Here is a 27,574-nt window from a genome sequence, read left to right as displayed (position 1 = left end):
TATTAAAAGCTGTTAGAGAAAAGAAACAAATCATGTATAAACCACTTTTCAACACAAATCCTGAGTCAAATAGAGCTCGTAGTGAAACATTTCAAGACCTAAAAGAAAAAAAAAAAACTCCCATCCTGATTGGTGTACCCTGCAAAAATATCTTTCAAAATTGGTGGAGAAATGAGATACTTCCATGACAAGGAATACCTAAGAAATTCATGACCACCAATCCAATACTCCAAAATGTTGTAAAGTGTATTCTAGAAAGAGATAACAAGAACTACATGAACCCCAACAGAATGAATCCACCAACCAAGGCAAGTAATTAAACAGAAGGGAGAAAAAAAGGACCAACAAAAGGAAAATAACATTAAAAGAATAAATCAATACATATAACCATCAATATAAATGGTCTCGATTGACCAATCAAAAGCAACAAACTGGTAGAATGGATCAAAAAGCAAGATCCAACAATATACTGAATATGAGAAACACATTTAATTTAAAAAGAAATTCATAGATTGGAAGGATGGAAAATAATACTCATGAACTAGGAAAAAAGCAAGGGTAGCTATTCTAAATGCAAAAATAAAAAATATATTTCAAGCCACAATTGTGATTAAGAGTGACAAAGACCACTACATCCTTGTAAAGGGAAAAACCCAAGAGGAAGAGATAGCAATTATATAAATTATATAAAACAAATATATAATAGCGATTAAAATCAAACAAATGCAATATTGTAATGGGGATCTCAATACTCCACTGTCAGATAGACGCAACAACTAGAAAAATCAACAAAAAATATTTGAACAAATGAACTTACTGGATGTCTACAGAGTGTTCCACCCCATAACATCAGAATACACATTTTTCTCAGCTACACACAACATGTTCTCCAAAATAGACAATATACTAGCTCATAGAACATGCTCAAGTAAATGCAAAGGAATTGAAATTATCCCGTGCATAGTATCTATAGCACAATGAAATTGGAAATCAATGGCAAAAGAAACCAGAAAAACTTCATAAACACATGGAAATTAAATAATACCCTCCTGAACAACCAGTGGGCACAGATGAAATTAAAGAGGGAATTAGACAGTTTCTATAATTAATAATGGCAATACAGCATGCTGAAATTTATCGGACATAATGAAAGCAGTTCTATGAGGGAAACCTATTTCTCATATGAGGAAAACAGAGATGTTCAAATAAACAAACTAATGTTGAACCTCAAGCTTCTAGAAAAAAGCATGTCAAGCCCAAAGTTCACATGAGGGAGGAAATTATAAAGATCAGAGCAAAACATTGCAATGGAGACTAAGAGAACACTACAAAGAATCAATGAATTGAAGAGAAATTAGGGAAATAACACTTTTACAACAGCATCCAAACAAATGAAATGCCTAGGAATCGGTCTAGCAGAAGGAGTAAAAGACCTTTACATTGAAAACTGGGGTCCTCTGACAATTTAGGAAAATTAAAAGATATCCCTTATTTTGGGGCAGGAAGAACCAATATAGTGGAAATGGCCATATTTACAAAATTGTTATACAGATGTAATGCAACCCTAACTTTTAAAAAACAGCAGTTTATCTCTCAGAGTTAGAGAAAACAATCCTAAATTAATGAGGAACCAGAAGAGACCTAAAATAGCAAAAGCAATTCTGGGCAACAAAAGCAGTGTGTGTGTGTGTGGGGGGGGGGGGGGGGAATCACAATCTCTGACTTGAAATTAAACTACAAAGCTACTGTGATAAAAACAGCATGGTACTGGCAAAAAAACAGACTTGAGGATAAATGGAGCAGATTAAAAGATACAGAAACAACTCCAAACACATTCAGCCATCTTATCCTTGACAAAGGAGCCAAATACCTTCATTGCAAGAAAGATAGTCTCTTTAATAAATGGTGCTGGGTAAACTGGTATTCTACATACTGAATATTAAAACTAGACCCACATCTTTCACCATGCACCAAACTAAAATATAATGGGTCAAAGATCTAAATATTAAAATAGAAACACAAAATCTTCTGGACAATAGAATCGATAGAGCTCTTAAAGACAATGATGTAGGCAAAGACTTTATGAACAAAACCCTGATTGCACAGGAACTATCACAAACAATAATTGGGATCTCATTTTATTAAAGAACTTTTGCACATCAAAAGAAATGACCAACAGAGTGAAAAGGCAGCCCACGAGGTGAGAAAAAATTTTTGCTCTCTGTTCCTTAGACAAAGAATATCTAGAATATGTAAGAACTCAAAAAAAAATTGGACTCCTCAAATTTAAAGACCCAGTCCTAAAATGAGCATCCGAAATACATAGACATTTTGTAAATGAAGAAGTAGAAATGGCAAATAAATACATGAAGAAATGTTCAAGATAACCAGTCATTTGAGAGAAGCAAATTAAAACAATGCTGAGATTCTTTCTTATCCCAGAAAAGATTGTTGTTATCAAGAAATCAACCAATAGGGCCAGGTACAGTGGCTCACGCCTGTAATCCCAGCACTCGGGAGGCTGAGGCAGGAGGATCTTTGCGAGTTCAAGATCAGCCTAGGCTACAAAGTGAGCTCAAGGCCAGCCTGAACTGCACAGCGAGACCCTGTCTCAAAAAGACAAAAAAAAAAAAAAATTAAGAAATCAACCAATAGCAAATGCTGGAGGGGCTGTAGGAAAAAAGGAACACTTCTTTACTGTTGATGAGTGTGCAGACTGGTGTAGTCACTATGGAAATCAGTGTAGAGATTCCTCAAAAACTAAAACTAGAGGTTCCATTCAACCCAGCTTTTCCCTTTGTAGGTATCAAGCATCATTCTACAGTGATATATGCACACTCATGTTAATGGTGTCATCAGTTGTGTCTTAGTTACTTAATGCTCGTCGCTGAGACAAAATACCTGATGCCCAAGTTGGGAAAGGAAAGGTTTATTTCTTACAGTTTTTGGAGGTTTCAATCCATGCTCAGTTGGCTCCCAGGCAGGCAGGCATGGCTGGGCTGCCTTTTATGGCGGCTGCAAACAGCAAACTCCAACCAGCAAAGAGCAGAGCAAGACACACCTTCTTCTTGCCATTACATCACATCCTGGCTCCACCCCTATGTGGGTGGAGCACTGACACTATCAATCCAAGCACTAGACAATGAATCACAAATACACAAATACACAATGCAAACTCATGAGGCCTGGGGGACACAGACATAAACCATGACAAGTTGTAATAACTAAATCTTGGGAACAGCTCAAATGCCATTAACCAAAGAATGGATAAAGAAGATGTGGAGTTTTTTTTTAATACAATGGAGTACTACTATGCCATAAAGGAGGATAAGCTTGAAACATTTCTAGCTAAATGGATGCACCTTGAAACCAAACTCTTGAGTGAAAATGAATTGGACACATAACATTGTTTCTGTGGTGTAAGAAACCAAAAGTATAAATAAGGACCAAAATGTATAATAGATTTTGGAAAATGGAAAGAATATTTTTAAATGAGAGGGGGAACGGGAGGGCAGAAACTAGAAAAAAATAGGAAGAAAAATGGAAACAAAGCTTTTTTAAATGAGGGGAAGAGGTAAAGAGGGGTAAGGGGAATGGGAAAAAAGAAGCAAGGTATATCATGTACAGGAATAAAATTTTTATGATGAAATTTATCATTATGTATATCTAAAGTATACCAAGAAAAAAATAATTGTTAAACTTTGAAATAATAACAGAAAATATCAAATTGCTTTATATTGTATTCATCGATACTAATGTCAATGATTAAATATAGATTACTCCTTAGGTCATGAAAAATGAATTATGTTATTCAACATAAAATATTAATATAGAAATGTTTCAAAAAGCAGAAGCAAAATAGTCAGTGGGCTTTTGAACATATTAGCATGTTATTTATTTATTTACTTGTATTTTTAAGACAAGGTTTCATGATGAGTTTAGGCTAGACTTGAACTAACTTTGTAGCCCAGGCTGGCCTCAAACTCATGGCGATCCTCCTAGCATGTTATTTTATAGACCTAAATTCTTACATTTTTTGTGATTACTTCAATTTATTTTAAAATACTAGAGTACAATTTTGTTTTTCCTAGTATTTACCCTAGAACTGGTATATAGTTACCATGTTCAGATTTTAAGACAGTAATCTCCTTTATCTTGTAGACTCTAGATAATCTGAAGGAAGGGAAACACCACCTTCGCGTACGACCTGCAGACATACCTGTTGCTGAGAGAGCATCTTTGAACTACTGGAGGACATGGAAATGTATCAGCAAACCCTCCGAGTTTCCAATAAAAAGCCCCGCCTTCACAGGTATAATCAGGGATAGGCTGACCCCTCTAAAGCCCATACCAGCTTCCCCCTCCTCATCCTAACAGAAGTGGCTTCCATCAGGAGATCACTTCATTACCAGACTAATTCTGGATGATGTCTCCATTTCTCTTTCATCTTCCTTGACCTAGGACCTTGTCACATACCTTCTCTATGGATACTTGCCCACTGCAACTCAGCATCCTCCCCTAGCCTCATTCTTCTGCATGCTGGTTTCACTTAGGAAAGGCTGGACTATATTCCACTCCCTCCTAGAAGCCAATGAACACCACTATCCTTTCAAATTACCTCCAACCATCACAGGACAAATGTCCTCAAATGATTACTGTCTGATGAGTACTTTACAGCATAGGTTGGTCTATATGAGACACCAGCACAAGACATTCATGATTATTGATGGATCTTGAGCTTCCAGGAAAGTTACAGCATCTAGTTCACAGTGATTTGTTTGATCAGGTAGGAAGAATTAAATAGATAAATGAATTTAATGACTTTGAGTACGTAAACCAAAATCTCACACATTCATTATCTTTGACTCTCTAAAGAAAAAAATTCTTTCAAACTCCATTCTACACTACATTCCTTCTGAACCTTAGGGCTACATCCAAAAGAGACAGTGGGTCATGTGAGTTGTCTCTGTAGCTTAATCAGTAAGAGCCCTGGCCACAGGGAGGTGATAACGTGTCCCGTATGTTCTCCTCCAGGCCTTCATGATAAGGCACCTTTGGGGCTCATGGACACACCACTGTTAGACACAGAAGAGGAAGTGCACTACTGCTTCCTGCCTCTAGACCTGGTAGCCAAGTATCCGAGCCTGGTGACTGAGGACAACCTGCTGTGGCTGGCTGAGACCATGGCCCTGATTGAGTGTGAATGCAGCGAATTCCGCTTTATTGGTGATGGTTCTGTCCAGGGGCGAGGGGTCGGGGGGTTGGGTGGGCAGGGGCGGGGACAGGCTGACAGGGTCAACTACCCTTCCCTACTGCACACCATACAGAGGCCCAGCTTGGCACTCAGTGCCTTAGGAGTTCCCTGGGCAGAGGTAGCACAAGCACAACAGTCTCCCAGAAGACAAGCACATTCTAGCATCAGACTCAGAGCTATTTTAGACCCTATTGTGATGACATGACTTTAAAGGGGCACTGAAACTTCCTGACATGGTGTCAGAGATCATAGAAATCGGTGTGAAAGGTAGAACACTGACTGAGCTGGACTCCAAAGTCACCTTCTCTTCTAATGCTGCCTTATTATCTCCAACTGGCCTCTAGAGGTCTCATAGAACAAGGAAATAGGATTGTTTCCAAGGACAGTCCTGCCTGCTCTCACTTCTGCTACACTCAGAATACAAGGCTGTTGATGGCTTTCCTCACAACAGCCTGACGTCCTCCAGGGTGTACTTTTGTCTTGCTTCTTTATCTTTTACTCAGCCCAAAGTTTCTCTGCAGAGCCAGTTTGTCCCTCCTTCTTCATTTACTTTTTCAGATAAACTTTGCTACTGTTGAAACAAAACAAAACCCAAAACACCACCACCAACAACAAAACAAAAAAAGCACAGCAGGAAGGAGCTGGCTGTGGTGGTATATACCTGTAATACCAATACTCAGAAGGCCGAGGCAGGAAGATTGCCATGAGTTTGAGGCTGGCCTATGCTACACAGTGAGACCCTGTTCCAAAAAACCAACCTCCCTAAAAACAGTAACAGCAACAAAAAGAATACAAGGAAAGAGGCTGGAGGTGACAAGTTCCCCCAAATCCTGTAAGATGGTCAGCCTAGCTAGTGACCTAAGGAAGCATGAGAGCTGTTCTCCACTGCCCCACAATGAGCTCTGCTGGAGATGTGCACTTCCCTAATCCCAAACTCCTGCCACCTAAATAGAAGAGGCAGAAAATACTCAGGTTGCATGAGGGCCCCAAATGCCTAGAACTCCAGCCATTCAGATCCAAAGTCAACTAGAAAGTTGTCTGTGACGGCTTCTAAATCTTAACAGGACATTAGTGTTGGCTCCATCTCTGTGTCCTACATTGAGCAGTCCAGGCAGGGACAAACTGCAAGTACCACCTGCCAGCCCCGTCTGGGCCAGGCCCCTCCTCTCTAGGCAGAAAGACAGCTTCTTTTTTGGAATGACTTGCTCTTGGGTCAAGACTCCACAGGGTAAAGCTCCAGGCCAGCAGGCTCACCAGAAGGGCCTGGCTTGAAAGTGCTAGGCCAGCATGTGGGAGGCTACACCTCTGGACTCAGTCTCAGGAAAACCAAGTAATTTGGAGTCTTTCACCTCAAAAACCACAGACTCAAAGCTAATATAATCAGATGTGGTTAGAAGTGGTTTCAGAACAAACAGAGAGACCCTAGGATAATGTCCAGCACCAAAAGCCTGCCAGAACCTGGACATGAGGTAAAATCAGAAGTAGCCTTGTTAACTCATGTTGTTTCCCTTTGTTTTTCAAGTGAATTTTCTTCGCTCACACAAGATTTTACTGCCGGATAATTTCTCCAACATAGATGTGTTAGAAGCAGAAGTGGAAATTTTGGAAATCCCCGAGCTCACAGAAGCCGTACGATTGTGCCGGATGAACATGGGTATGTCACCCAAGAACTTTGGCCTCCTTTGAATTCTAGGGCAGGCTGGGCTTGAGCTGGAGAGACCAACAGCAAACATCTTCCCTCCCACAACCACTCTGGGCTTTGGGTGTTGGTGAGAGAAGCAGGCTCTGGTTGGCTTAGAATCTGAGAAGAGGAATTGGGTCTGAAACCCTGGGTGCCTTCTCTGTCTGCAGCCAGGGCCACAGGGAATCCTTCCCCACCTGGGTCAGGCAAGACTGGCCTGGGTGGGGAAATGAAGCCAAGAATGTCCTTCCAGGATGGGGGGCTGGCCTGAGGCAAGCCTTCTGGGCCAGGATCCATCTGCCGTGCTTATAGAAGTCCTGGGCAGCTGGGGACTTGTGGCACCGACCCGCACCTCCCAACCTTCCTCTTCCAGGCACATCTGAAGAGTGTGGGAAATGCTCAGGCCAATCTCTCCTACCTGTGCTTCGGTGATCCCACCCACCCTGAATTTCCTTGTCTCCACACCATCGCCCCAGCCTCCACTTCTCACAGCCATTGGCTGTGATATCTGTTTCCCCCTCTATCTAACATTTCCTGTCCCCTGTTCAGGCTGGGCCTATGTCCTCCAGTCCTGCCTCATTCCAGCTGCTCTTCACCTCATGGTTTTGATTTGCCTTTCACATCCCACTTCTAACTTCTGCACATCATGGAAGCTGCTGTACATGTTTCAATGAGCTGATTACCTCAGGGGTCCTCGGCTGGCCTTTGAGAATGTATAGACTTTCCCAAGTAATAAAGCCCACCTCCAAGGAAAAAAGAAAAGAAAGAACATGTCAGATTGTCTCACATATGTATAGTTTGGTCTGGGAATCACTCAACATTTGTCCCATGGGAATGAGGTCTCAGATCCCGCCTCCTCCCAGGCAAATGGAATCCCAGCCCATGTAGGAGGATTGTACCCTGCAGCAGACCTCAGGAGCCTATCTCGGGGCCTTGAAATCCACTTAAAGAGGTGTGACACTGGCTCCCTCCCCTAGAGCTTCTGATCTCCAGGAACAGTGTTCATCTGTGAGGCTGGGACAATAGTCTCCGCTCCACAGGAACAACACAAAATGGAAGTGTCTTTGTAGACAGGCACTCCCTGAAGACAAAGCACAGTGTTAGCCTTTTTTAAACATCTTAACTAAAGCAGAGCCCCGCTAGCTCTGTAGAGGGATAGCTGACCCCAAATCCCTTCCCTGCTCTGTCTAGCTCTGCAATTACTTGTACTAAGTACCGTGCTCTAAACTGCAAAGCTGGGTAGAGGCAGCATACTTAATTAGACGCTTGGGGCATGGTTTATTCATCTGTGACACAAAGAGAGCACAAACTCTGTCATAGGATTGCCTGAGGATTGGTGATGATCCATGAAAATCTCCAGGAAGCTGGGCTGCTGCCACTATTGCCACTAAGAGAAGGTCTTGGGAACTCTGACAGCTTACACCCTGTGCCCACCTAAGATCCAGCAACCCAAATACCCAAACTGAAAGTAGCAACACACTGTGTGTGTCTGGGGCTAGAAACAGAGGCTGTGAATCGTGGAAGGGGCCCTCATCTGGTTCTGTGTCATGGTTGTCAGTCTTTACCCTTAGATACAGCAGAGAACTGACTGAGATTCCTGCAGAGGCAGTAGCAGGATGGCTACTGTAACTGAGATTTCTAAATTTCAGATGTTAATGATATAGCAAATGAATCCACTTGCCCCTGCCTTACCTTCCAACAAATAGCTTGTTGACTGAGTATACAAAAAAGTATACTGATGCTGAATAATTCAGATTTGGGCTGTGTAAGCAGATCATCTGCCTCTAAGCCACTTAATTGGGGCAGCAGGAAGAACTGTGACCCATGGCCTCCAATTCAGCTGTGATGGGGCGGGGGTCTTAGGACTCACACCTTTCTCCCCCATACAGGTGGTTGTTCCCGAACCTCCTGTCCTCCCCCAAGCCCTGGAAAGGGGGGACGTGCAGCTGGCCTAGAGTCTGTGAAGCCTCTGTACATGATGGCACTGGGTCTTCTGGTCAAGTATCCAGACTCTGCACTGGGACAGCTCCGCATTGAGAGCACACTGGATGGAAGCAGACTGTACATCACGGGGAATGGGGTTCTCTTCCAGCACGTCAAGTAAGGACCCCTTAGGGAGCTGTTTGGTTCCATCAGGCTGGGCTTTGCCCTTCTCTAGAAGCAACCTGAGACGTTTCCCATGAGCCAGAGGTAAAGCATCATTGAGGCCAACCTGTTATCTCATCCTCCATCACACCCAGGTTAGGGTCTAGGAGGCCAAGCCTGAGCTGAGGTACAAGGGTTCCCAAGGCATAAATGCTTCGTGCTGTTTCATATTTTTGTCCTATCTATTACCCTGTTCTGGATCTGAAATGAATAGGCCACAATCATACCCTCAGAGAGCTGGGTACCGTACTCCAAGCAGACTTCTCTGCAAAGGTCCTCTTCCCTCTTGGGACACTTACTGGACACACACAGAGGCCAGAGGCCTGAGTGAGTTCCTAAGAATCAAAGCAAGACAGGCCTCCCAAGGTAGCTGATACCTGCCTGTTGCCTTGAGGGATGAACTCAAAGTGTCCCCATTGGTACCGGGGAATGGATTCTAATCCTGCTTTATAGAAAAGTAAACTGAATTTCAGAACATTGACACACTTTTTCAGGGTTGCAAAATGTATTAGTACCAAAACTAAGGTTAGGAGTGGATTTTTCTGAGCCCCTTGTGACAGGATCAGCTGACCCTACACATTGTTTTACTCCAGTGTGTCAACTGGGGGCCTTGTTGGTCCATAATACTATCTGTCTCTCTCACATCTAAAGTCAACCCCTAGTACCACAGAGGCAAATACAAGTGCCTTTGGAGGGAGTATCAGAGTGTGAGAAAGGTGTTGGTATTCACTCTTTCTTGTACACAAAGGATGTTAATAATCTCTCAAGGCAATGGCAGGCTGCCACACCAGGACCTGGAGGTCTCAGGCAGATGGGGAAAGGAGTGGGTGGATTGTGGCCTGGTCTCTGAACCTGAGACAGGGTCCGGAAACTTGAAATGAGCCAATTTACTGGGCTTTGCTGAAATGGGCCAAGCCCAGCTGCACACCTTGTGAACTTGTGCCCAGGCTTACTCCCCTTCAAGGTATCAAAATTGCTGGTTAAATTGAGGAAATGATGTCACTGATACTGGGTTTGAGCTAGTGTTGTGGCATGATGTCCTAGGCACAGAAAGTTTACTGGCTGTATTCTTGGGGTACAGTGCTGAGGTCTTTGTAACAGGCTTTCTTCTGGGTAGGAACTGGCTGGGGACTTGCCGCCTGCCACTGACAGAGACCATTTCTGAAGTGTACGAGCTCTGTGCCTTCCTGGACAAGAGAGACATCACCTATGAGCCAATGAAAGTGGCTCTGAAAACTCATCTGGAGCCAAGGACTGTGTCACCCCCGGATGTGCTCAGTAAATGAGGAAGCTTCTGGGTTTGGATTTAGTACGGAGGTGGGTGGGTGTCTTAAGGACTGGAGAGGAAAGATGAAGCAGACTGAGGCCAAGGAAGTCAGACCAACATCTGTGGGCTCTATGTAAAGGAAATTTTAATGGTAAGGGCCCCCTCCTCACCTCTGAGCCCACAGTTCATCGCAGTAGTTCAGACAGGGTTGCTACCCAGGTGGGAACACCGAGAGTGAACATGCATGCTGTGCTCATGTTTCTCACCATAGGTGAGGAGGAGTGACCATGGCTCCGCTCAAAGATAAAACAGGCTCTGGGAAGAAACTTGCTCAAATTACACAGTGGTAACACTGGATCTTGAATCTAACTCCATGTGTTTGTACCTGTTAAGAGCATTTTAGCCAGGCATAGTGGCACTCACCTGTAATCCCAGCACTTAGGAGGCTGAAGCAGGAGGATCACCACAAGTTTGAAGCCAACGTCAGTTACATAGTGAATTCAAGGCCAGCCTGAACTACATAGGGAGACCCTATCTCAAAAAAAAAATCTAACAAGCTTCCTGGGTACAGTTTGAGCTGTATACTATCATTCAGCAACATTCAGCATTTACTGAGCACCCACCACTGGTCAGGACAGAGGCAGAAAAGTGTGCAGCATGGGCTCAGTCCCTGTCTACTTGGAGTCCATAGTGTAATTCTGTAACTCTTACATTGTGGTCATGCAATCCAGTTAGACACCCCTTGCTCATCACAAACCTCATTAGAAACTGGCTCTCAAACATGAGAACAAGGCCTAAATACAGTGTCCCCCTATAAAGCATCATGAGTTCATCTTCTCAGCATAGAGCCCTGGGACACACCTAAATACTTGGTCTCTATAAAAGTGACAGTGATTTGATGAGAGCTGGCTTTATAACACCTGCCAAACATAAGCACAAACATGCAGAGGGACACCAATTTGAGCAACCACATGAAAAGCTACACACCCAGGACTCAGCCAGAAGCCAGAGGCAGTGAGCAGTGCAGGTGCACAGGATCATAGGCCCAGCTTTCTCGAGGGAGGTGGGTTAGGCAAAGATGGAGCAGGCCATGGGGTTGGAATCCCAGAAGGTATCCCCTCCCCATCCAAAATCACCTCCTGACCCTCAAAGCTGTCATTCCAAGCCCCCCTTGCCCTCTCCTCAAGAACCTGTATTGTGAGCAGCACCAGGGAAGACTATCATTGGGAATTTCTGCTGTTTCTCAGAGTTGGCAACAGATTCTGTTGCCCAGAGTGGGTAACACAATGATGAAGATAGGGAGTCTTAACATACAAAGCAACACTGACCAAAATGTCCTACCTGATTTCTCTTCTGGCCTTATATGTTCTCTCTCATTGGTTTCTGTAGATGAGTGGACGGCGGAGATCACTGTGTATTCCCCCCAACAGATCATCAAGGTTTATGTTGGAAGTCACTGGTACGCAACCACCCTGCAGACCCTGTTGAAGGTACTGCTAGCCCCAGATGCCTTGTTACCACTTTGGCTTCCCCTCCTGAGTGCTCTGGAACTGGCGGGCTACCCACACACAGCCTCGGGCAGCTGCTTAAGACTTTTCCTCAACTCCACTGCACAGAATGAGCAGAAATTCTATGAGTAGATAAAAACTTGAGTGATCTGTAGGCAAATGGATGCACCTCGAGACTGTAATGTTAAATGAAATAAACACATAAACTTAAATATCGCACAGTTTCTCTGAGAGATCCAAATTATAAATAAAGAACAAAATAGAAGATAATAAGAAGAGGGAGATACATCTTTCTCAAATGGGAAGGTGAACAAGAGATGGAGGAGGGGAGGAAGGAGAAGGAAAGGGGATTAAAAAAGGAATTAAGAAATGCTGTATGCTGGGTGTGCTGGCGCACACTTGTAATCCCAGCACTCAGGAGGCTGAGGCAGAATTGTAGCAAGTTCTACACCAGCCTGGGCTACAAAGTAAACCTATGGCTAGCCTGAACTGCATAGTGAGACCCTGTCTTAAAAAAAAAAAAAGAGTGCTGTGTACAGGTATCAACTTCATACAAGCACTGTAACCATTATATGCTGCAAATATGTACTAAAAAATTCTATGAATGAATAGCATGCTAGGAAGACTTTGGATGTGTGGGCAGTCAGTTCTGAAGGGCCTTAAGCAAGGAAGAGATATGGTGGTTTCCAGATGCCTTTGGGGGCATTCAAAGACCAGCATAATAAAAAAAAAAAATGTGGGGCTGGAGATTTAGCTCAGCGGCATAAGCGCCTGCCTTGCAAGCAGGCAGTCGTGAGTTCGATCCCTGGTACCGATAAAAAGGAAAAAGACAGAAAAAAAAAAAAAAAAGACCAGCATAATCTGGCAGAGAATGGGGTACTCCTCCCCACTATGTTTCCCTGCAGCCAAAAAGAAAAAGAGATGAAAATTCTAAAGCCTCTGGTGTGGTTGGGAAAACAAAGTGAGAAATGCCTGACCTACCCCTCACTAAAGACCTAGCCCTGTGACTAATGATTCTGTTGTTCCTCAACCCCACCCCTTCCTGCCCAGTATCCAGAGCTTCTGTCAAACCCTCAGAGAGTGTACTGGATCACATATGGACAGACCCTGCTCATCCACGGGGATGGCCAAATGTTCCGACATATTCTCAACTTCCTGAGACTTGGAAAACTCTTTTTGCCATCTGAATTTAAGTAAGCAAAGCAAAGAAGTCACATGATGAAATTAGCCAGGGTGACTCTTTCTGCCATGGAGAAAATCCCAGTTTGCAGCCTTCAGGGAGGAGGTTCCATTATTTCCAACAGGGATAGTGTTGTTCAAGGCAGCTTCTCTGGCAACTTATGTGCCCCCGTATACTCCCACAGCAACTACTCAGCTGATGTCTCCTTGCCATTTGCAGGGAATGGCCTCTTTTCTGCCAGGAGGTGGAGGAATACCACATTCCATCCCTCTCAGAAGCCCTTGCACAATGTGAGGCATACAAGTAAGCAAAGTTTACTTGGGACTGTATGTTTAGAATTTGGGTTTGTATTTCTCTTGGAAATGCCAAGTCTTGCTTGCTAGTCAGACCTGTCTTCCTTGGGATTGAGGGAGTGAAATAAATTCAGGATTGGCCAATGGCCTAAGTAAAACCATTTAAAATCCCCATTTCCTCTGTCATTAACTCCCCACCAAAGGACAGACCTAACCAACTCACTGATGGGCTGACACAAGATTCCACACACTAAACAATTCCTCTTGCTTTCTGCAGAGCATGGATCCAGGAGAAAGAATCTGAAAATGAAGAAGCTTTTCCCATCGGGAAGCTACATGTAGTGACGGAAGGGCCAGGGTCACTGGTGGAGTTCAGTAGAGATGCTAAGGAAGTAAGCCCCAGTCTTCTTGAGTTGAGCTGTCTTCCAAGAATACCGCTCAAGTCTGGAGGTTGGAGGTGGGGCTGGGGTGTGGCGAAGTGGAAAAACTGGGCCTACACAGATTCCTACACAGATTCGTGATCTTGTTTCTGAACCTTGGAGGCAGGGGGGTGTGCTAGCCATTTGTGGCTTGAAATGCTGATAATCTTTTCGTTAAGTATAAGAACCCCCTAGATTAGCACCACCCCATCTCAGACCGAGCAGAGCTAAGGTGGATGACCTATGTCAGGGATGATTGTTCTGGGTGAGCAGGTAGAATTCTGAAGGCCCAGATTAGTAGGTCTTGGGTGAGACTTTGGTGACAGTCCACTTGCCCAGCTCTACCATGTCCTTCCCTCCTCAGACTGCAGCCTGCATGCCTGTGGACTTTCAAGACTGCAGTGACAAGACTTCATGGAACAAGACCAAGGGGAACCTGGCCAGATCTAGCCAATTAGAAGAGACTGAGCAGTACACCCGTACCATCCAGGTCTCCCTATGTCGAAATGCCAAGAGAGCAGAGAGTTCCAGCACATATTCACAGTGCTCGGGCTTGTGTGCCAACCCCAGACACTGGGGGAACCACTCTGAGAGCCCTCCCAAAAAGAAGTGTACCACAATCAACCTGACACCGAAATCTGAAACCAAAGACCCTCCTGTCACCCCTATGCAAAAACTCATCTCTCTGGTGAGGGAATGGGACATGGTTAATTGCAAACAGTGGGAATTTCAGCCACTGACAGCCCCCCGGAACAGCTCCTTGGAGGAGACTGCCCTACATCTCACCCCAGGAAATGAGGCTACTTCTGAGCCCAACACCTCAGCTGCCTGGAAAGGTCATTCCATAGCCTCAGAGAAGGATCCTGGTTCCCAGGCAGGGGCTGCAATGGCAGCACAAGACAAGGGGACAGAACCAACCTTTAAGTCGTATTTCCCTACAAAAAGAGCTGTGGCCCTGAAGGACTGGGGCAAGCAGAAGCCAAAAGAGAGAGGTGAGTCCTGTCTCATTCCTGACCTAAGTCTCTTTTACAACAGATAAGGCAAACTCCTTGGCTAAGCCAACAGCAAGTTAGTGACCAAGGGGACTAGAGCTCCCCACTCACTGATGCCAGCTCTGTGCTAGGCAGCAGAAACAGACACAACTGGTAGACTAACATAGCTTGTGAGGCCAAGAGACTCACACAGAGAGAAGTGGTGAGCATTTTGGGAAGGAGGAACATGAAGGGGCCAGGATCTGGGGAGTTCTCAGGGCAGATGGGGCTAGTCTAGGGTGTGTGTGGAAGGAAACATTAGTCTAGCTAAAAGCCTGGCTTCTCATGCAGAAGCCATGAAAATGAGGCTAAAGACATGAGTCCTCAGGCCGGGTCTTGTGGCATGAGTTCAGGATACTGTGCTCTGTTCTAACCCTGAGGCATGTGACAGCCCCTGAAGGATTTTCATCAAAGAACACAGGGTCAGATGTGTGTTTCAGAAACTTGCTCAGGGGCAGATGAAGTGCAGCAGCAGGACAGGGTGTGTCAGAGGCATGAGTTCAGCAGGGTGAGCAGTGAGCCTGGGTGGGGAGGGTACTGGGTGGGAGGAGCACATCGGGGAAGACAGCATGCATGCCATGTGAAATATTGAGGCACATCAGCTCTGTTGGCTGGGCTGAGGAGAATGGGGAGGGGGAGGCAGCCCAGGGAACTGTTCTGAGAACTGCCAATCCAAGCATCTTCCTCTGCTCCTTCAAAGGCCTTTCTACAGGACTCTCACCTTTCCTTGCCCTCTGTAGCTCAGGTCCTGTTTAGATGGGTCTTCTTAGACTCCACCTGTGAGCCTTAAATTGGTCTGTCAAGCTTTGGGGTTATAATCATTTACTCTCCCAGAGTGAATACACCTGAAAGTCTGGCTCCAAAAGATTCTTTTACTTTTATAATTTTATAAAGATTCCCAGTCTTCCATTGTTTGAATCCAGAGCCTTATGAATGTAGGCAAGTGCCCTTCCATTAAGCTACAGTCCCAGTTCTATTTTTTGAGACAAGGTCTCACAAATTGCCCGACCTGGGTTGGAACTTGTGATTGTCCTACATCAGCCTCCTGAGTAGCTGAGATTACAGGTGTATATCACCATGCCCTGTTGTCCTCTGGGTTTTGTTGGCCATATTTCAAACTAGTTGTAGTTCAACAGAGGAATTAGGAGAGTTCTTTGGAGTTCCAAAATTCAAGTTTTGGCTTGCAAAGATTCCAGGGAAATGAAGAATGCCCAGGGCCTGATGATAGCCACCATCCTGCCCAGCACAAAACGGGGTAGTCAGAAGCATGGACCAGAAACAGCACGAGACAGAAATGCATACAAAGTTGTTATTCCTTCCCTGGGCAAAGGCATTGTCATTGTTGAAATGCTGAAGCACACAGGCTTCCTCGTTTAACTATTCATGTTTAACTATTCACAAGGCTTCCTTGTTCACTTTTGAGAAACCAGAGGCCTTTGGAAGGTTGGAATGATAGAGGTCCCCTCCATGCTGAGATCCTGAGCCTGGGCTCTTAAGCATAAGGAGAGCACCCTCCCCTTGTTTCCACAGAAAGCCCTGCTCCTGAACAGCCTCTGCTTAATGCCAGTGAGATGGACAATCCAGGAGTCATCCTCAAAGTGACTCACCCTCCTGTGGTGGGTAGCGATGGCTCCTGCATGTTCTTTGAGGACAGCATCATCTACACCACACAGATGGACAACCTTAGACACACGTCATTGGCAGCTAGCCCCCAGCCCCGAGGTGAGACTCTGGAACTATGCCTGGCCTGGTACTTCATCGTGGAGATGCTGGAGCCCCCACCCACCATATTGCAGGGACAAAGAGTCTCCAAGGCTATGGGTATCTATGGCCATATCCACTCTCCCTTCTCCACAGAGGTGACTTTCCTGAGTTTCTCTCTGTCCTGGGAAGAGATGTTTTATGCACAGAAATGTCACCGCTTCCTGACTGACATCATCCTGGATTCTATCAGGCAAAAGGACCCCAAAACCATCACAGCCAAAGTGGTTTCACTGGCCAGTGGGCTATGGGTATGTGCAACAGGCCCCAGGCCCAGGGTTACCCCATACCTTCTCCACCTGACTCCCTGCCCTGCAGTAAGTGTTGTAAGATAAGAGGAAACAAGCTGAGATGGGGGTAGGGGGAAAAAGTCAGGCAGAAGAGTGGCAGAAAGGAGAGATGAGAAGGCAGGGAAGTTTCATCTGGACCAAGCATTGGCCAAGAGGTAGATTTGGAGTGCCCTGTAGCTCCCACAGGTCCAGGAAAGTCGTTGTTCTACACATCACTCTGAGGGACTGGGAGATGTTCACATCTTGCCTGACCATGAGTTCTCCTGGCAGACACTACACATCAGCCCCAAGCAGTTTGTGGTGGATTTGCTGGCTATCACAGGCTTCAAGGATGACCGACACACCCAGGAGCGCCTTTACAGCTGGGTGGAGGTGAGGCTCACCTGTACCCCTCGGAATGGCAAGCTCATGCATACCTCAGACGGACAGTCTTGCTGCATGAGGGCTAGTACAGCAATGTCCAGAAGGCTAAGAGGCAGGCAACCAGGCCACTGGCCCTGGTCCCAGGGAGGGAGAAATCATAGCTGAATTAATCAATGCAGAGTAGTCAAAAAGTAACATTCAGGCAACTGGTCTTTGTAGTTTTCCTCCGAAGATAACAACTGTGCCTTTATCCCTTAACTACTTTGGCCACACTTGAAGAAGCATGGTATGAATCCAAGGCTTGCATTTACAGGAGTCAGACCTTTTCTAGCAGTGTACTTCACCTCCTTAGCTATTATGTCACCATCTTTTCATATTTAAGCTTTGTAAAGCATTCTTTTGTAAAGAATTCATTTCTAAAGAAAAAATGTTCAACAATTTTTCTGATTTTCAGCATTGTGAGAAATACTTAGCTAATTTCTTATTAATCTGGCATTTCTGTAATCAAATGGCTTATTATAACAAAATTTACCATAAACAAACTAGTCCCCAATTACTAGCAGCCATCTGGCCTACTAGTATCTATTACTTATAAAGGTGAGGTCAGCGTCTATGATTGGAAAATGGAAAACCTTTTTTTCAGCATCTGGTCTTTCTACTCAGTTCCCTGGTAGCCACTTCTAGCCATAGCCCTGTGAGATGTCTTTGGGCAGAACTGAGCCCTAGCGTATCAAACATCACCAAGAACTGGGCTGTTCTGTCCCTATCCCCACCTGGATAGGACAACCCCACTCACATGGACCTAAAGTAGGCAACTGGCTATGAATTTAGGGCTAAAACAGATCTTTCCTTGCAGCTCACACTGCCTTTCGCCAGGAAATATGCCCGTTGTGTGGACCTGCTCATCCAGAGAGGCCTGTCCAGGTCTGTCTCTTATTCTGTCCTGGGCAAGTACTTACAAGAGGGATAGGGTTCCCAGAAACACTGCCTCATGCAAGTACCCGCTGGTAAAGATTCATTTTAACCAGGGAAATCCCCAGAATGCATGTATTCATCCAAGCATACAAATCAGTCTAGTTTTCTTTGTTTTTGTTTTATTATAAACAAATAAAACTGTAAATCATAACTCAAAGGCCTTAAACTCCTCTGAGATACTAAAGGTCTAACTATCAGTGAGATAATAGTAGACACTCCAACTGAAAGCTGTTCAATAGGCATTATGTCAAAATAATGACACTAGCCCAGAAAACAAAAGAAACTGCCTGGAGAGCCAGGATAGGCAAGGCCAAGGGCCCAGTGGGGTGGGTTGGTCCTAGGGGGAGTACACAGCATTCAAGCCAGGGATTGGGGAATAGCTGCTGAAACCCACCTACGTCTCCCTTGAGGACTAGGGGAAGCAATAACTTCCCAGAGCTATTTGGTACTTCACCAACCTACAGCAGAGAAATACTTGCTCTCTGTCCTGGCCTTTTCCTAATTTACAACTGGGGTGGAAGCTGGGGAGGTGACAGGAGAAGAAAACATGGAGCCAGGAACCTGGGTCAGAGCTTATTGAGGCTCTGCAGCCAGACTCTCATGCAGAGGCCCTGGGCCAGTTGGTCGATGGCTACGGAAATCCAAAAGAACAGGCAACCTGGCTGCACATGCAGGTGGTGAAATGAGGTGGCCCAAGTGCAAGCAATGCTCTGGTCATGCAGATCTAGCCAGGTGATAATGTTCCTTGGAGCTGCTGGATCCGCTGTTCAAGCCTCGGCTCAGACCTGTGGTGCCAGGCCAGGCATGAATACCTGATTTACCAGTTCGGGGTTCAGGGTACAGATGCCTCTGGGGAAAGGCTCCAGCCTGCCCACCACCGCTAGCCTCATTTAAAGGAAAGGAACCCTGGGCCCAGCCTGGGCTGGCCAGGAACTGATGAACATAAAGCAAAACATTACTCACATGGGACAAATCCTCCAGCCCTCTGTCTAGAACCTGCCCTGACACACAGCTGCTGTCAGAGCCACTGGAGCCACTGGCTGATGGGCACTGGGAAGAGACTTCTGAGTCCTCAGGAGCTAGAGGGAGGGAGACTGGGTGAGTTGTCAGCAGAGGAGGCCCAGACCCAAGGTGCCTCCTGCTTCTTGCCAAGCCCAGACGTACTCAAAGAGGGTTGGCTTCCCAGCTCCACCTCGGCCTCCAGCGTTGCTTCCCCTGGGAAGTTTGAGGGGTACAAGGGCCAGCGGAAACTCAGAAGAGCAGGGTCTCTGTATAGGTGCAGGTTGAGGGACCCCAGAACAGAGCAAGAGGCAGGGTCTCCAAGAATGGGGCTTGAGGCCCCCAAATAGGGGCTCTCATAATCAAGTGGGGCCACAGCAATGGAGGCCCGAGAGCGAACTTCTGCAAAAGAAAGAGACTCAGGTTGGGACAGGCCAGAGCTCAGTTTGGCCTGAGGTTCCCAAGGAACAGAGGCCCCAGGTCTCCCACATAGTGTTCCCCAGCCCCAACCCCAGTAGCCTTTCTGCTACCTCGGCACTTTAGGACATAGTTGATGCTGCGGTTGTTGATAGCTTCCTCGCTGGGGGCAATGTCCTGGAAGGCCTTGTTCCCCAAACCCATGGACACCATCTCAGCCATGCGTGCTTCTGAGTGGACAGTAGGTATAAGCAAGACCCCTCTGGGTGATATCTTATAAGTCCTTCCTATATATCCATATCCTATCTATTAACTATCCTTTGTACTGAGGCTTTCTGATGCCAGGTTCTTTCCTCATAGTCCCAAAGGGCAGGTATCATAAATTCCCTTTTAAAGATGAGTCCCCCCAAGATGAGGGATTTAGCTCAGCGGCACAAATGCTTGCCTAGCAAGCACAAGGTTGAGAGTTTGATCTCCGGTACAAAAAAAAAAAAAAAAGAGTCCCCTGATACTCAGAAGTTAATACTATGTCCAAAATCATAGAGAGTTATAGTAGGACTGCTAGACTTTAAAGTTCCTATGAACTGGCTGCTACTGCTGGACCGCCACCCTTTACCAAGCTTTTCCACATCCTGGATCCTCCCTGGGCTCCTAGGAGAGACATATTATTGGGAGTGAGGAGCAGGGGTGGAGTTATGTAGGGGGCAGGCACCCACCCTTGTTGTGAACAGCCTGCCTCCAAAGCAGGCGGGAGATGTCAGTTGTCCAGGCCTGCTTGATGTCCAAGCTAGAAGCCTGTAGCACAAAGGTGTCCCTGGCCTTGCGCCGGCGAAACCAGATCTCAAAGCGCAGTTTGCTATCTGCACAGCACTCAGTGAGGCCAAGGTCTGCCATCTGTGTGGCCAGAAAACAGGGTGAGGCATAAGCAGGTGCCAGTGGGAAGGGACAGTGTCAGATGAGCCTACCTTGAAGGAGCGCTTGTATGTAAATGTATCAACACCTGTAGACCCACGGCGAGGCTTGCTGAAGAGCAACAGCTCCTCAAAGAGGAAAACCCGGCGCAGGGACTTGTGGCGCCCAGCACGCACCATGAACTCATCCTGTCGCACCAGCTGCCCCTGCTCCTTGAGGTTAACCTGTGAAATTGGGATCTTGTGGGTTCCCGGCCCTCCTGCTCTCTTCTTCCACTCCCATAGCACCTGCCCACCATGACCTGGGTGACTCACATCACAGCCCTGGATGGCATCCATGGCAAGCAGATCATTGCCATGCCGCAACTGGAAGTGTACAAGGCTCTGGGCCGCCTGCAGGGCGTTCAGCTCTTGCACAGGACCCCCACAGGCCCGTGCCAGCTCCTGTAGCAGCAGTGCATACTTGCTCATGCGTTGGATGGGCTTTAGCAGGTAGGAGGCCAAGTCCAGCTGGTCTCCCAGTGCTTGCTGCTTGTCCTGTCAGGAGCAGGGAAGACTACTGAGTGATTTCAGGGGTGCTGCACCATCCCTACTTCTCCTGCAGTCTTGGGCTTTCCTACCTTGAAGAAGGCATGACCATAGCTAGTCATCAAGGCATCAGAACGAGGTTTATTCTTGCTGTAGAGTGCATACATCCCAAACTGCACCTTCTGCAAAGACACACAGCTCAAGATGTGAGGGACTCAACTCCCAAAGGCTGCTCCCTCTCCAGCCCAACCATTCTCTCAGCTTGAGAGGCCCAAAATGCCAGTTAAGTACCTTTCAGGGGATTCTTCCCAGATCCTGCTTTGAATGAAGGGTGATTAGCAAAAACAGGCATTATGCCCAGGACCTCTAGAGAGGACGTCCCCTCTCCCTCAGACTGGGCTTCTGTATTTGTTTCTGCTCCTCCCATGGCTCTGAGATCATCTCTTTGCCCTCAGAGTCTCGCTTGGTCTCCACTCTCAGCCACACTTACCTTGATTACCAGATTTCTCTCCTGCTGCAGGCTTTGCACTTAATTCTTTCTTGGAGTGGAGCTTTCTTACTCTGGCTCCTCCATGGGCCAATTCAAACATCTGCTGCTCAGAGACCATCTCTCACTGCTCAAAAGTGGGAACTCTGCCTGTTCTATAACCCATATGTATCCATCATGATTATTTTCCTCCTAGTCCTAACTATAATCTGGAATTATTTTTTTCTTTTGTAAGTCTTCTCTACTGAACTAAAAACATCCTGAGCTGCAGTGACCTTGTGGGTCTCGTCTCACTCATAGATGTACCCATCCCTGGGCCTGCCTGGTACCAATCATATGCCCAATAGCTCTTTGGACAAAGTGGCAAAATCAGCTAGGGCTATGTGAGGCTTACATGGCGCAGGAAGGCATAGGCCACTCGAGGTGGGTGTCGAGTGCAAGCCTCCAGCTCACGCAGGAAGAAATGGCAGTGGAAGTCCCGCAGCTTCTCCAAGTTGCCGAAGAGGTGGGCACGCTGGCCTCGGAGGCCCTGGGGTACATCGGGGCGATCCAGCTCAGGGAAGTAGTTCTCCATGGTATAGTCAAGGGCCCGGACATATTCTCGCTCTGTGGCCACCATCTCTGCCAGCACCAGCTGTAGCCTACCAGGTAAGTGGAGTCAGGACCCAAGTCATCTACCCTCTATTATCTTCCCTACTCTGCCCATTACCCGTACCTGTTGGGGCTTCTGAAATCAGAGGTGCTGGGTGGAGGCACAGTATTTGAGAATAACCTGGCATGGGGACCTCCTCCAGCCCCTGGTCCATGGCAGGCAGCAACAATGGTGGCATGGTGGTAGTGGCTGATGGGTTCTCTGAGACTCTGTCCCAGATTCTGATCAAAGCTGTAAGACTTCCTCAGGGGAGGGGTGGCAGGTGCAGCAGGGACTCGGCTGACGCACAGGGTAGCTGTGCTGCCTGGCAGTGCTGGCTTCAATGCAGCCTCTAGCTTCTGGTCCAGGGCCAGCCAGGTGTCCTGGCACTGTGCCCAGGCCCAGCGGCATTCCTGGCGAATGCCCTCTGAACCCAGTCCTGTTGCTAGAGCCCACATCTTTCGGAAGTGAGAAGGAGGCAAGTCAGGGTGCTTCGTCCAGTGCAGTTGTAGCTGCTGCAGCACAACCCGTGGGTGTTCCTGTTCCAACTCTGCCAGGACACGCTGTCCTGCCTCAGCCCATGTTGAAGCCTGCAATACGGAAACCAGGCAGCCATGGGAGGGGGACTCCCAGGAAGTCCAATACACCTTCTGCTCTGTCTGCCCCTTGACTCCCCAGGAGGCTGGTAGTAGGCCATGTCCCCTGAGGTCGGATTTTGGGGTCAGACTAAAGGGAACAGAAGAGGCAGGACAAACAGGAAGACCTGAGGCCATTATGGAGTTGTGTCATCTGCTGCTTTGGCCCCCTAACCACAAAGCCAGGGACAAGACCCCTTACCTACCTGCTTGAAAAACTGAAACAGCTTCTCCGCATCTGCCAGGTGCTGGCGCTGCTGGGCCAACGCCCTGGAGAATTCTGTCAGCTGAGCCCGCAGGGCCAGAAACCGTGCCCCAGGGGCACCCAGGTCAGCTGCCTCCCAGCCAGCCAGTGGCTGCAGAAACTTCTCTCCTTGCTTGATCTGTTCCTGCAGAGACAGACTGAGCTCAGCTAGAACAGACCTGGTAGTCTAGGCCCAAACTCAGATCTTTTCCACTGATATTTTATGTCATCAATCTCTCCCAAGACCTTCCCACCACTGATCCCAGCCTCTACTCCCTTCTTACATTCCTTTCAGAAGCATTCAGCCTTCTCTCTCCTGAGCTGATTCCTCCCTGTTCTCCTGCTTCTTGTCTTTCTCAGTGCTTCCTCCTCCCATTCCCCTTGCTGAACACCAGTGCACTCTTTTCCCCGGGCAATCTTATGTGAGAACCCTCCCAAATGTCATCCACACATTCACAGCCACCAAGTGCTCTTTGTAGCTAGACTCCCCTGAGTTCCAGACCCATGGGCCCTCTTCTCCCTCCCTCCCAGCCATCTCAAAAGCACGCCTAAGAATGGCCTTGTGAATGACCCTACTAGTCAAGTCCTCATCCCCTGCGGCCTCTCAGAGAACAGCACCCATTCATCCTTGCAACTGCCCTGTCCCTTATATTCCCATATGGATATACTATCAAGTCCTACAAACTTTCAAATCCATCTCCCTGCCACTATCCTAGTCAAAGAATGCACTACAGTTAATTCTCCATACCTGTGCATTCTGCATTTAAGGATTTGATTAACTCTGCATTGAAAATATCTGAGAAAAAGTTGCATGTGTCCTAAATATGTTCAGATTTTTTGTCATTATTTCCTAAACAATATTAACAGTTACTTCACTGTATCAAGTATTATAAATAATCCAGAGATGATTTGTAGTATATAGAAAAACAGGTCATATGCAAATATTACACACAGATTTAGGTAACCAAGGTAGGTCCTGGGACCAATCCCCCTCACATATTTGGGGCAGATGTATTTCTTCCTGGATTGTTTCAATTGCATCTGACTCTCCACATCCATCCTTCAAGTAATTATCTACCCAGAAACTAAGATCATCTTCCTAGAATAGAAATCTGGTTATGTAACCATCTTGTTTCAACCTTTCACTGCTACAGGGCACAATGATCTGGCTACTGATCAGTCTTAACAGCCTCATCTCACCTCATCTCTGCCCACTTTTCCTTTTCTGTGCCACATTTCAAACTCACTGACCTTATGTTTCCTTGAGCACATATTTCCTCCTGCCAGGAGACCTTTGAACATGCTGTTTTGCCACTTAGAATGTTCCTCCTTCCCCAGTCCTCTTCTGCCTGCCTGACCCTAACTTATCCTCCAGCTGTCAGCTTGAAAGTCACCCAAAAGAAGTTTGCCTGGCACCTCTGCTGGGTCAATTCTTCACATCGACTGATCTCCTCTGCCTGACAGTAAATTCCAAAACACTAAGGTATTAATTTGTCTTCACTTTCCTGCAATCCTAGTTCCTGCCAAAATGCTCCAATATCTGCAGAGTGAACAAATGACTAAACTTGCCTGAGCAACCTGGTCCAACTCCCGAAAAGGGCCTTGGGCCTGGAGTAGCATGTCCAGCGAGGGCTCCCCTGGCTGCTCCAATGCTGGCCAGCCCACCTGCTGCAGCCACACTTCAATCTGATGGACCCAATAGGGAAAAGGTAAGGAAAGCTGCTGTGGGTTTGGATCACACTTGAGATCAAGGCCAGGGCTCACTCTTAACAAGTAGTTCCCACCTGGTGTAGCCTTCCCTCTTGGGCCTCCAGTGCCTGGAGCAGTTCTAGTGCTTGTACTCGCTGGTTGCTCTGTTGGGTCAGCTGGTGCAGCAGTCCATCCACACGGCCATACAACTCATCAACCTTGTCCACTGCTGGCCTGATGCAGGTTACACAGACTTACCCTGGTCCACTTTACACTGCCCTGGGATCCACAATCCTGGCTGGTTCTGAGCCAACCAGTTTGAGTTCTTGACATACATATGGTGGGTGGAGGTAGGAGAAAATCTGGGAATCGGGTTTGTACCTACCTGTAATCTGGGCTCAGGGCAACCTCTTGGACCTCCTGCTTCAACCATACCATCTCCAAGCCCCCCTGGCATTGTATCCATGCCAGCTGTGGTGAGTCTAGCACCTGCTGCATCAGGATCTGTACCTGCTGGAGCAGCTGGCCAACTTCCTATAATTGAGAGCAGAAGAGAGTGGAGGACATGGGACAAAAAGACTCAGGGAGCATTCATGGAGGTGTTGGAAGGGGACACTCACCCCAGACTCCATGGGCTGAGGTACAACCTTCACACTCTCAATGGCCTCCTGAAGTAGGGTACAAACCACCCGGCAATTCTGCAGTAACACTTCCAAACGCTATAAATAGGGGTAGGTATAAACAGTATGTTGCTGGTCTCAGGCCTTCTGGGTTTCATGCCCCTGCATCTAGCTTTGCCCTGCTCAAGCCAATTCAGGAGAGGCTCCTCTGCAGGCCTATATAACTTCCCACCAGGTCCCACTAGGTGCACTGACCATCCGGAATTCCAACCAGGCCTTGTGGCAGTAAGGTAGGCATCCTCCTAGTGAAGTGGGCAACCCTGCAGTGGGGATGTGGATCACCAGGCTCTGATGAGAGGGCAGGTGCTCAAGCTGCAAGAGAAGAGGGTGCTGTGACCCAGCCTTGGATAGAGAAGGACCCACCTCCACTCCTAGCCAACTTGGCTCAGTACCTGCAGCCCTGCAGGCACCTCATCTGGTACCTTTCCCACCAGCAGCACCTGGTACACAGATCCTGGGGCTGCTTCCTGCAAGGAATCAGAGCTCATCTCTGCCTCCAACTTTACCCAAAAGGAGTGGAGGGAAGCTACTATCCTGTACTCACTTGTAGTTGGCTCAGCCCCCACAAGAGTGAAGACTTCGGGGAACAAATGCGGGCATCAACTAGTATGGTCAGTCCCAGGGCCTGTATTTCGGGCCTAAAGGAATATGCTTCAGATCAGTATGATTTCCAGGTCCTGACATCTCCTGGTTCAGGCTCATTCCCCAGTCTCCTCCCCCAAACCTGGTGATGCCTCGAAGGTAGAGCAGGAGGCAGATGAGTTCATGGCTGCTGCACTTGGGGTGAAGCCAGGCTGGGTTGTGGGCACACAGAAGCAGCACTGCTCGACCTCCTGCATCACGAGTTCCTGTGGGGAGGAGGCAGTGAGCACCTGCCCGTTTGGGTCACCCCATCTTTACTGCTTCTGCCCTCCCAACTACCTGGCAAAGAAGCCATGCCACTGGCCAGAAGCTCCCAGGGAAGGTCTTGGGCTAGGAAGCAGTCAGCAGGCTTAGGTAGACTGGATCTCCTGGAGTCTTGGAAGGGGAAATGTCAGAGGCCTGCACCACCCAGAGACCCCTTCATGGACTCAGCTTCACCTGACTTAAGTCAGAGACCTCCCCATGTTGCAACACCCACTTCCAGTATCCCCATTCCCTTCCCTAGACCAGCCTCCTTACCTGCCTCCTGCAGTTTTGGTGTTATCTCTGGTAAAGAGTTTCCAACCGCCACAAGGTTGCTGTCCAAACTCCCAGGGCCCAAGCCAGCTGGCAATGCCCCACCTGGACCTGGGTTTCCTACTAAGCTTTCTCCTGGGCTAAGATGGGAGGTCATGGGGCACAGGAGGCCATGCCCTCCAGAGGAGGGTGGCTTCTCCGACTGGACTGAAGAGCTGTCTACAGTGCTCCTCTGGCCATCTCCTGATCCATGTACAGCCCTCTGTTGTGAAGATAATTGTAGCTCCCTGGACAAGGAGCCACCCTGTAGTCTTGGGTGACTAGTGTCCTTAACCTGTACTTGAGGAGCTGTATCCTCCTCCCAGGAATCCCTGAAACTGCGCACAGCAAACCTCCAGTCTGTGGCATGGCTCTGAGGGTCTGGGGGCTCATCCCCAACCTCCTGGGGCCCTTCCATCACTCCCTGCTAAGGGCCTGTTCCGGACAAGTAAGACAGTGGCTAGGCCTCGATGTGAAGGGAGGCCCAGTTCAACCAGGAATTGGATTGAAGACGGTCGAGCAAGACTCTGAGGGCGATACCAGGATGGGTGCCAGGCCACAGGAAGCGCCGAAGCTACCGCAGTTCAGCCCTAGAGAGGCAAAAGAACGGCAAGGGTCTCCCTTCCGCCCGGGGCCTCGTCGCGCTCCCGTGAGCCTTTGCCCGAGCGTCCCACCCTCAAACCCAGCCTTGCCAGGCCTGCCCTTAGGGCTGCCTGGATCTCGCGCCCGCGTCCCAGCTCACGCTGGGGCAGCCAGGCCTCGGCCTCGGCGCGGGGCTGGCTCGCGCTTCCCTTGTTGCCCTCTCGCACTCACTGCCCTCGAACGGGAGCTCTGGAAATGACTGAGCCTAGACGGCGGCTGCTGCGCGACCGCCTGGCGTCCGAGGGCGCCACCTCTTGGCGGCAGGAGGGAGAGAAGGGCCGCCGGGTACGTGGCGCCGTGTCGCCCCCTGGGGCCGAAGAACCGAGCCACAGCGCTGTCTGCAGGTC

General features: G+C 47.7%; 2 protein-coding genes across 5 annotated transcripts in view; one reads left to right on the top strand and one right to left on the bottom strand.

The window, feature by feature from the left end:
• The window catches only part of Kctd19 (potassium channel tetramerization domain containing 19), a 35,244-nt gene extending 16,986 nt beyond the window's left edge, over positions 1 to 18,258 (top strand). The window contains exons 3-16 of one of the 2 annotated variants that reach the window (XM_063247505.1): positions 4,162 to 4,312; positions 5,035 to 5,226; positions 6,777 to 6,908; positions 8,825 to 9,035; positions 10,198 to 10,358; positions 11,737 to 11,837; positions 12,906 to 13,048; positions 13,255 to 13,338; positions 13,606 to 13,720; positions 14,112 to 14,739; positions 16,309 to 16,500; positions 16,636 to 16,790; positions 17,100 to 17,201; positions 18,049 to 18,258. In XM_063247505.1, the coding sequence (XP_063103575.1) occupies positions 4,162 to 4,312; positions 5,035 to 5,226; positions 6,777 to 6,908; positions 8,825 to 9,035; positions 10,198 to 10,358; positions 11,737 to 11,837; positions 12,906 to 13,048; positions 13,255 to 13,338; positions 13,606 to 13,720; positions 14,112 to 14,739; positions 16,309 to 16,500; positions 16,636 to 16,790; positions 17,100 to 17,201; positions 18,049 to 18,162 (2,481 nt within the window). In that variant the 3' untranslated portion in view covers positions 18,163 to 18,258. Of the gene's footprint in view, positions 1 to 4,161; positions 4,313 to 5,034; positions 5,227 to 6,776; positions 6,909 to 8,824; positions 9,036 to 10,197; positions 10,359 to 11,736; positions 11,838 to 12,905; positions 13,049 to 13,254; positions 13,339 to 13,605; positions 13,721 to 14,111; positions 14,740 to 16,308; positions 16,501 to 16,635; positions 16,791 to 17,099; positions 17,551 to 18,048 lie in introns of those variants that run through there. The other variant, XM_063247503.1, reaches the window with a different exon arrangement.
• A 6-nt stretch (positions 18,259 to 18,264) lies between these two features.
• On the bottom strand, positions 18,265 to 27,574 carry Plekhg4 (pleckstrin homology and RhoGEF domain containing G4). Of its 3 annotated transcripts, XM_063247500.1 has the most exons (22): positions 27,399 to 27,574; positions 26,550 to 27,175; positions 26,310 to 26,405; positions 26,113 to 26,236; positions 25,933 to 26,026; positions 25,781 to 25,855; positions 25,584 to 25,700; positions 25,329 to 25,427; positions 25,094 to 25,242; positions 24,804 to 24,942; positions 24,589 to 24,705; positions 22,982 to 23,164; positions 22,225 to 22,730; positions 21,904 to 22,150; positions 21,115 to 21,204; positions 20,810 to 21,031; positions 20,549 to 20,719; positions 20,300 to 20,477; positions 19,697 to 19,813; positions 19,332 to 19,568; positions 19,131 to 19,246; positions 18,265 to 18,952 (listed from the first exon to the last, which is right to left on the bottom strand). In XM_063247500.1, the coding sequence occupies exons 2-22, from the start codon at positions 27,001 to 27,003 to the stop codon at positions 18,947 to 18,949; spliced, it is 3,537 nt and encodes a 1,178-aa protein (XP_063103570.1). In that variant the 5' UTR covers positions 27,004 to 27,175; positions 27,399 to 27,574; the 3' UTR covers positions 18,265 to 18,946. The 3 variants fall into 3 exon arrangements, with proteins under 3 accessions (XP_063103570.1, XP_063103572.1, XP_063103571.1); XM_063247502.1 differs by lacking the exon at positions 19,697 to 19,813; XM_063247501.1 differs by lacking the exon at positions 25,781 to 25,855.

Source organism: Cavia porcellus, unplaced genomic scaffold, assembly GCF_034190915.1.
Source record: "Cavia porcellus strain 051 isolate PalLab524CR breed Dunkin Hartley unplaced genomic scaffold, mCavPor4.1 scaffold_4, whole genome shotgun sequence".
Classification (NCBI taxonomy): domain Eukaryota; kingdom Metazoa; phylum Chordata; class Mammalia; order Rodentia; family Caviidae; genus Cavia; species Cavia porcellus.
Note: the sequence above shows the minus strand (reverse complement) of the source record. Positions and strands in the feature narration are given on the sequence as shown.